Source organism: Oncorhynchus masou, chromosome 13 (genome assembly GCF_036934945.1).
Source record: "Oncorhynchus masou masou isolate Uvic2021 chromosome 13, UVic_Omas_1.1, whole genome shotgun sequence".
NCBI lineage: Eukaryota > Metazoa > Chordata > Actinopteri > Salmoniformes > Salmonidae > Oncorhynchus > Oncorhynchus masou.
This window is the reverse complement of record NC_088224.1, coordinates 94,578,451-94,589,504: the sequence shown is the minus strand read 5'-3', so window position 1 is coordinate 94,589,504 and position 11,054 is coordinate 94,578,451. Positions and strand designations below refer to the sequence as shown.

Below are 11,054 nucleotides of genomic sequence, written 5' to 3'. Positions count from 1 at the left end.
GGGGGCGGGGGTAGACCCAGGCCTGGACGCCCATATCCGTTAGTGTTGATGGGGCAGAACCCACCGGGCATCCCCCCTGGTCCAACATGGGCAGAGAGACCGTAGGGCACCTGCATGGGGTTCTTAACGCCCAGGCGGGTTCCATTACCCCCTCCACCGCTTTGGCTCAAACTGCTCAGAGACATCAGGTTGCAGCTGTTCATGGACGAGACAGAAGTGGGTGGGGTTTGGTTGTGGAGGTGAGGGTGAGGGTGGGTTTGGGGATGAGGGAGGCCGTGGGGGTGAGGGTGAGAGTGTGGGTGTAGACTCCCCCCTCTTCCTCCTCCTCCTCCTCCTCCTCCTCCGTGCTGAGAGGCATTATACGAAGGTAGTACGCTGCTTCGTCCTGCGCCAGACTGAGAGACCACCGTGTCGACCGAGGGCATCATGTCCACGCGGGGGTCAGAGTCTGAGGTCAGGAGCTCTTTGAGGAGGCCAGCAGGACAGTTATATTGACCCAGAGACGAGGGGCTGAAGCTGGACTTGATGTCCCCCAGGGTTTGCATGGGGTTGGGGGACATGGGGGAGAGAGCATTCATCCTTGCCTGGCTATACCGACACTTGCGGTAGTCCTGCTGCTGCTGGGGTTGTTGCTGGGGGACCATGGAGGGAGAGGAGTAGGAAGGGTAGCCCACCCCTGACCCGGGGCTGGCCTGCATTAGGGGGGAAGGGGAGTTCTGGGATGACCCCTGCCCCACACCCCCTCCTCCTCCCACCTGGGTGTTCTTGGGAGAGAGGAGGTTCAGGTTATCCAGAAGGTTCTCCATAACGTTCTCTGAGCTGTGGTGGTGGTGGCCTAGGGAACAGGGAAGAAAATAATGAGGGCATTGAATAAAGAGATATTCAGCATGTTGTTTCTCAGACCTACTACGAACAGTACTACTGAACTAAACCATGCCATAAACATTTACACCACTACACTACACCACTACACTACACTATGACACTACACTACACTACATTAACACTACACTGCACTATGACACGACACTACACTACACTACACTACACTAACACTACACTACACTGCACTAACACTACAGCAACACTACACTAACACTACACTACACTAACACTACACTACACTAACACTACACTACATTAACACTACACTCCACTACACTAACACTACAGCAACACTACACTAACACTACACTACACTAACACTACACTACACCACTACACTACACTATGACACTACACTATGACACTACACTACACTACATTAACACTAACACTACACTATGACACGACACTACACTACACTACACTACACTAACACTACACTACACTAACACTACACTACATTAACACTACACTCCACTACACTAACACTACAGCAACACTACACTAACACTACACTACACTAACACTACACTACACTACACTAACACTACACTACACTAACACTACACTAACACTACACTACACTAACACTACACTACACTAACACTACACTACACTAACACTACACTACACTACACTACACTAACACTACATTAACACTACACTACACTAAAACTACACTAACACTACACTACACTAACACTAACACTAGCACTACACTAACACTACACTAACACTAGCACTACACTAACACTACACTAACACTAACACTACATTAACACTAACACCACACTACACTAACACTACACTACACAAACACTACACTACACTAACACTACACTAACCCTACACTACATTAACACTACACTAACACTATAACTACACTAACACTACATTAACACTACACTAACACTACACTACACTAACACTATAACTACACTAACACTACATTAACACTACACTAACACTACACTACACTAACACTACATTAACCCTACGCTACATTAACAATAACACTACACGACATTAACACTACACTACACTAACACTACACTACACTACATTAACACTACACTACACTAACACTACACTACACTACATTAACACTACACTACACTAACCCTACACTACACTAACACTACACTAGCAATACATTACACTACACTAACACTACACTACATTAACACTACACTACACTAGCACTACACTAACCCTACACTACATTAACACTACACTACACTAACACTACACTACACTAAACCTACACTACACTAACACTACACTACACTAACACTACACTAACACTAACACTACATTAACACTAACACCACACTACACTACACTAACACTACACTACACAAACACTACACTATACTAACACTACACTAACCCTACACTACATTAACACTACACTACACTAACACTATAACTACACTAACACTACATTAACACTACACTAACACTACACTACACTAACACTATAACTACACTAACACTACATTAACACTACACTAACACTACACTACACTAACACTACATTAACCCTACGCTACATTAACAATAACACTACACTACATTAACACTACACTACACTAACACTACACTACACTACATTAACACTACACTACACTAACACTACACTGCACTACATTAACACTACACTACACTAACCCTACACTACACTAACACTACACTAACACTACACTACACTACACTAGCACTACATTACACTACACTAACACTACACTACATTAACACTACACTACACTAGCACTACACTAACCCTACACTACATTAACACTACACTACACTAACACTACACTACACTAAACCTACACTACACTATCACTACACTACACTAACACTACACTACATTAACACTACACTACACTACACTAACACTACACTAAAACTACACTACACTAACGCTACACGACACTATTACTACACTAACCCTACACTACATTAACACTACACTAACACTACACTAACACTACACTACACTAAACCTACACTACACTAACACTACACTACACTAACACTACACTACATTAACACTACACTACACTACACTAACACTACACTAAAACTACACTACACTAACGCTACACTACACTAACACTATTACTACACTAACCCTACACTACATTAACACTACACTACACTAACACTACACTACACTAACACTACACTAACCCTACACTACATTAACACTACACTACACTAACACTACACTACACTAACACTATAACTACACTAACACTACATTAACACTACACTACACTAACACTACACTAACACTATAACTACACTAACACTACACTAACACTACACTAACACTACATTAACCCTACGCTACATTAACACTAACACTACACTACATTAACACTACACTACACTAACACTACACTACACAAACACTACACTAACACTACACTAACCCTACACTACATTAACACTACACTACACTAACACTACACTACACTAACACTATAACTACACTAACACTACATTAACACTACACTACACTAACACTACACTAACACTATAACTACACTAACACTACATTAACACTACACTAACACTACACTACACTAACACTACATTAACCCTACGCTACATTAACACTAACACTACACTACATTAACACTACACTACACTACATTAACACTACACTACACTAACACTACACTACACTACATTAACACTACACTACACTAACACTACACTACACTACATTAACACTACACTAACCCTACACTACACTAACACTACACTAACACTACACTACATTACACTACACTACACTACATTAACACTACGCTACACTACACTAGCACTACACTTACCCTACACTACATTAACACTACACTACACTAACACTACACTAAACCTACACTACACTAACACTACACTACACTAACACTACACTACATTAACACTACACTACACTAACACTACACTAAAACTACACTACACTAACACTACACTAACGCTACACTACACTAACACTATTACTACACTAACCCTACACTACATTAACACTACACTAACACTACACTAACACCACACTACACTAAACCTACACTACACTAACACTACACTACACTAACACTACACTACATTAACACTACACTACACTAACACTACACTAAAACTACACTACACTAACACTACACTAACGCTACACTACACTAACACTATTACTACACTAACCCTACACTACATTAACACTACACTAACACTAACACTACACTAACACTACACGACACTAAACCTACACTACACTACACTAACACTACACTACATTAACACTACACTACACTAACACTATACTAAAACTACACTACACTAACACTACACTGACGCTACACTACACTAACACTATTACTATACTAACCCTACACTACATTAACACTACACTACACTAACTCTATAACTACACTAACACTACACTAACCCTACACTACATTAACACTACACTAACAGTAACACTACACTAACACTACACTGCACTAACACTACACTACACTAGAACCGACACTAACACTACACTAACCCTACACTAAACTACCACCACACTACACTACACTGACACTAGAACTAACACTGACACTACACTACACTACCACTCCACTAACACTACACTAACACCACACTACCACTACACCACACAAACCTTACACTAAAACTACACTACACTACTCTAACACTACACTACACTAACACTACACTACACTACACTACATTACACTACACTAACACCACACTACCACTACACCACACAAACCTTACACTAAAACTACACTACACTACACTAACACTACACTAACACCACACAAGCAAGCACATGTTCTTGAGGAAATGTCCTTATGTAGTTTCTATCTGGTTTACTGACCTAGAGAACTCGCCATCTCTGACAGGCTGGGCAATGTGTTCGCCATCTTGGCCCCGGAGGATCCTGGGTAGCCCATGTGCACGTCCCCGTCTCCGAGGTCGTCCTCGGGTGTGAAGGGCGAGAGGCGTCCGCTGAGCGTGCTGGCGTTGGAGGAGGTGCGCGGCCGGAAACCGCTCCATGCATCAAAGTCATCGTTGCTGTGGGAGTTGGGGCTGCCGGGCCACTTGGAGTAGGTGCCTCCCCCGAGGCTGTCTGCTCCCCCGTCAGGACCACCCTGGAGAGACAACTAGAGGAGAGAGAGAGAGAGAGAGGAGAGGGAGAGAGGAGAGATGGGAGAGATAGGAGAGGAGAGAGAGGGGAAAGAGGAGAAGAGAGAGAGGAGAGATAGGGGAGAGAGAGGGGAAAGAGGAGAGGAGAGAGAGGGGAATAGGAGAAGAGAGAGAGGAAAGAGGAGAGGAGAGAGAGGGGAAGAGGAGAAGAGAGAGAGAGGAGAGGGAGAGAGGAGAGGAGAGATGGGAGAGATAGGAGAGGAGAGAGAGGGGAAAGAGGAGAAGAGAGAGAGGAGAGATAGAGAGGAGAGAGAGGGGAAAGAGGAGAGGAGAGAGAGGGGAATAGGAGAAGAGAGAGAGGAAAGAGGAGAGGAGAGAGAGGGGAAGAGGAGAAGAGAGAGAGAGGAGAGAGGGGAAAGAGAGAGATGGGAAAGAGGAGAGAGATGGGAAAGAGGAGAGAGATGAGAGAGAGGGAAAGAGGAGAGAGGAGAGAGAGGGGAAAGAGGAGAGAGGAGAGAGAGGGGAAAGAGGAGAGAGGAGAGAGAGGGGAAAGAGGAGAAGAGAGAGAGGGGAAAGAGGAGAGGAAAGAGAGGGGAAAGAGGAGAGATGAGAGGATAACAGATATGAAGGATATATCTACAGTTGAAGTCGGAAGTTTACATATACCTTAGACAAATACGTTTAAACTCAGTTATTCACAATTCCTGACATTTAATCCTCGTAAAAATTCCCTGTCTTAGGTCAGTTAGGATCACCACTTTATTTTAAGAATGTGAAATGTCAGAATAATAGTAGAGAGTGATTTATTTCAGCTTTTATTTCTTTCATCACATTCCCAGTGGGTCAGAAGTTAACATACAGTGCCTTGCGAAAGTATTCGGCCCCCTTGAACTTTGCGACCTTTTGCCACATTTCAGGCTTCAAACATAAAGATATAAAACTGTATTTTTTTGTGAAGAATCAACAACAAGTGGGACACAATCATGAAGTGGAACGACATTTATTGGATATTTCAAACTTTTTTAACAAATCAAAAACTGAAAAATTGGGCGTGCAAAATCATTCAGCCCCTTTACTTTCAGTGCAGCAAACTCTCCCCAGAAGTTCAGTGAGGATCTCTGAATGATCCAATGTTGACCTAAATGACTAATGATGATAAATACAATCCACCTGTGTGTAATAAAGTCTCCGTATAAATGCACCTGCACTGTGATAGTCTCAGAGGTCCGTTAAAAGCTCAGAGAGCATCATGAAGAACAAGGAACACACCAGGCAGGTCCGAGATACTGTTGTGAAGAAGTTTAAAGCTGGATTTGGATACAAAAAGATTTCCTAAGCTTTAAACATCACAAGGAGCACTGTGCAAGCGATAATATTGAAATGGAAGGAGTATCAGACCACTGCAAATCTACCAAGACCTGGCCGTCCCTCTAAACTTTCAGCTCATACAAGGAGAAGACTGATCAGAGATGCAGCCAAGAGGCCCATGATCACTCTGGATGAACTGCAGAGATCTACAGCTGAGGTGGGAGACTCTGTCCATAGGACAACAATCAGTCGTATATTGCACAAATCTGGCCTTTATGGAAGAGTGGCAAGAAGAAAGCCATTTCTTAAAGATATCCATAAAAAGTGTTGTTTAAAGTTTGCCACAAGCCACCTGGGAGACACACCAAACATGTGGAAGAAGGTGCTCTGGTCAGATGAAACCAAAATGTAACTTTTTGGCAACAATGCAAAACGTTATGGTTGGGCTAAAAGCAACACAGCTCATCACGCTGAACACACCATCCCCACTGTCAAACATGGTGGTGGCAGCATCATGGTTTGGGCCTGCTTTTCTTCAGCAGGGACAGGGAAGATGGTTAAAATTGATGGGAAGCTGGATGGAGCCAAATACAGGACCAGTCTGCAAAAGACCTGAGACTGGGACGGAGATTTGTGTTCCAACAAGACAATGATCCAAAACATAAAGCAAAATATACAATGGAATGGTTCAAAAATAAACATATCCAGGTGTTAGAATGGCCAAGTCAAAGTCCCGACCTGAATCCAATCGAGAATCTGTGGAAAGAACTGAAAACTGCTGTTCACAAATGCTCTCCATCCAACCTCACTGAGCTTGAGCTGTTTTGCAAGGAGGAATGGGAAAAAATTTCAGTCTCTCGATGTGCAAAACTGATAGAGACATAACCCAAGCAACTTACAGCTGTAATCGCAGCAAAAGGTGGCACTACAAAGTATTAACTTAAGGGGGCTGAATAACTTTCCACGCCCAATTTTTCAGTTTTTGATTTGTTAAAAAAGTTTGAAATATCCAATAAATGTCGTTCCACTTCATGATTGTGTCCCACTTGTTGTTGATTCTTCACAAAAAAATACAGTTTTATATCTTTATGTTTGAAGCCTGAAATGTGGCAAAAGGTCGCAAAGTTCAAGGGGGCCGAATACTTTCGCAAGGCACTGTACATTCAATTAATATTTGGTGGCATTGCCTTTAAATTGTTTAACTTGGGTCAAACGTTTCGGGTAGCCTTCCACAAGCTTCCCACAATAAGTTGGGTGAATTTTGGCCCATTCCTCCTGACAGAGCTGGTGTAATTGAGTCAGGTTTGTAGGCCTCTTTGCTCACACACGCTTTTTCAGTTCTGCCCACACATTTTCTATGGGATTGAGTTCAGGGCTTTGTGATGGCCACTCCAATACCTTGACTTTGTTGTCCTTAAGCCATTTTGCCACAACTTTGGAAGTATGTTTGGGGTCATTGTCCATTTGGAAGACCCATTTGCGACCAAGCTTTAACTTCCTGACTGATGTCTTGAGATTTTGCTTCAATATATCCACATCATTTTCCTACCTCATGATGCCATCTCTTTTATGATGTGCACCAGTCCCTCCTGCAGCAAAGCACCCCCACAACATGATGCTGCCACCCCCGTGCTTCACGGTTGGGATGGTGTTCTTCGGCTTGCAAGCCTCCCCCTTTTTCCTCCAAACATAACAATGGTCATTATGGCCAAACAGTTCTATTTTTGTTTCATCAGACCAGAGGACATTTCTCCAAAAAGTATGGTCATTGTCCCCATGTGCAGTTGCAAACCGTAGTCTGGCTTTTTTATGGCGGTTTTGTAGGAGTGGCTTCTTCCTTGCTGAGCGGTCTTTCAGGTTATGACGATATAGGACTCGTTTTACTGTGGATATAGATACTTTTGTACCTGTTTCCCCCAGCATCTTCACAAGGTCCTTTGCTGTTGTTCTGGGATTGATTTGCACTTTTCGCGCCAAAGTACGTTCATCTCTAGGAGACAGAACGTGTCTCCTTCCTGAGCGGTATGACCACTGAGTGGTCCCATGGTGTTTATACTTGCGTACTATTGTTTGTACAGATGAACGTGGTACCTCCAGGTGTTTGGAAATTGCTCCCAAGGATGAACCAGACTTGTGGATGTCTACAATGTTTTTTCTGAGGTCTTGGCTGATATCTTTTGATTTTCCCATGATGTCAAGCAAGGAGGGACTGAGTTTGAAGGTAGGCCTTGAAATACATCCACAGGTACAAACCTACAATAGACTCAAATGACGTCAATTAGCCTATCAGAAGCTTCTAAAACCATGACAGAATTTTCTGGAATTTTCCAAGCTGTTTAAAGGCACAGTCAACTTAATGTATGTAAACTTCTGACCAACTGGAATTGTGATACAGTGAATTATAAGTGAAATAATCTGTCTGTAAACAATTGTTGGACAAGTTACTTGTGTCATGAACAAAGTAGATGTCCTAACCGACTTTCCAAAACTATAGCTTGTTAACAAGACATTTGTGGAGTGGTTGAAAAACGAGTTTTAATGACTCCAACTTACAACATACACTTCTGACTTCAACTGTAGGTATCAAATCATTAAGGCCCTCTCAAGAGACCTGGCCTGGTCAGGAAAAACTCATGGTCCTGCCTATAGATACTGTATAGATATAGATACTGTATAGATATAGATACTGTATAGATACTGTATAGATATATATATACTGTATAGATACTGTATATATATAGTTACTGTATAGATACTGTATAGATATAGATAATGTATAGATACTGTATAGATATATATATACTGTATAGATATTGTATATATATAGTTACTGTATAGATACTGTATAGATATAGAAAATGTATAGATACTGTATAGATATAGAAAATGTATAGATACTGTATAGATATAGATAATGTATAGATACTGTATAGATATAGATACTGTATAGATACTGTATAGATATAGAAAATGTATAGATACTGTAGAGATATAGATACTGTAAAAATACTGTATAGATATAGATAATGTATAGATACTGTATAGATATAGAAAATGTATAGATACTGTATAGATATAGATAATGTATAGATACTGTATAGATAGATATATACTGTATAGATATTGTATATATAGTTACTGTATAGATACTGTATAGATATAGATAATGTATAGATATAGATACTGTATAGATACTGTATAGATATAGATAATGTATAGATACTGTTACTGTATAGATACTGTTACTGTATAGATACTGTATGGATATAGATACTGTATAGATACTGTATAGATATAGTATAGAATTCGATAATGTATAGATATAGATACTGTATAGATACCGTATAGATAAAGATACTGTATAGATACTGTATAAATATATATATATATATATATATATAAATATATATATATATATATATATATATACATATTTACTGTATAGATACTGTATAGATATAAATACTGTATAGGTTTGAATACTGTATATATATATATATATATATATATATATATATATATATATATATATATATATATATATATATATATATATCTATAGTTACTGTATAGATACTATATAGATAGAGAAAATGTATAGATACTGTATATATATATAGTTACTGTATAGATACTGTATAGATATAGATACTGTATATATAGATACTGTATAGATAGAGATACTGTATATATATAGATACTGTATATATACTGTATAGATACTGTATAGATATAGATACTGTATAGATACTGTATATATATAGTTATTGCATAGATACCGTATAGATATAGATAATGTATATATATAGATACTGTATATATACTGTATAGATACTGTATATATAGAGTTACTGCATAGATACCGTATAGATATAGTTACTGTATAGATACTGTAGGTAACATAATAAAGACATTGAACAACAGTTTATTTCTGTACCTTCTTCTTAGCAGCCCGTCCTCTGCTCTTGGCGAACTTGCTGTTGTTGTTGTCCATGGAGGCTGCTCTACGTCGAGGGGACTTCCCAGTCTTCCCTCCCTCAGGGTTTAGCATCCACCAGGAACTCTTCCCTGTCCCCTCATTCTGCACACGGACGAACCGACTGTGGAGGGACAGGTTGTGCCGGATAGAGTTCTGGAGAGAGGGAGAGAGATGGAGAGGAGGGAGAGATATGAGGAAGGGTGAGAGGAGGGAGAGAGATGGAGAAGGGTGAGAGGAGGGAGAGATGGAGGAGGGAGAGGAGGGGGAGAGATGTAGAGGAGGGAGAGATGTAGAAGGGTGAGAGGAGGGAGAGAGATGGAGAGGAGGGAGAGAGATGGAGAAGGGTGAGAATGGTTGTGATGAGTCCAGAGCGTTCCACAAAAAGAAGAGAGAAAAAAAACACTACCAAAAGGGAGATGGCCTCACAGTGAGCTCAGTACTATTCTATTAAAGGGAGACGGCCTCACAGTGAGCTCAGTGCTATTCTATTAAAGGGAGACGGCCTCACAGTGAGCTCAGTGCTATTCTATTAAAGGGAGACGGCCTCACAGTGAGCTCAGTACTATTCTATTAAAGGGAGACGGCCTCACAGTGAGCTCAGTACTGTTCTATTAAAGGGAGACGGCCTCACAGTGAGCTCAGTACTGTTCTATTAAAGGGAGACGGCCTCACAATGAGCTCAGTACTGTTCTATTAAAGGGAGACGGCCTCACAG

The 11,054-nt window shown here is 40.8% G+C and overlaps 1 protein-coding gene across 1 annotated transcript in view; it reads right to left on the bottom strand.

Annotated features, from left to right (window-relative positions):
* Nucleotides 1-11,054, bottom strand: part of LOC135553244 (forkhead box protein O1-A-like) — a 158,439-nt gene that overhangs the window by 11,200 nt on the left and 136,185 nt on the right. Inside the window, 3 exon segments of the mRNA XM_064985420.1 lie at nucleotides 2-835; nucleotides 4,784-5,069; nucleotides 10,298-10,492. Of these exon segments, the coding sequence (XP_064841492.1) occupies nucleotides 2-835; nucleotides 4,784-5,069; nucleotides 10,298-10,492 (1,315 nt within the window).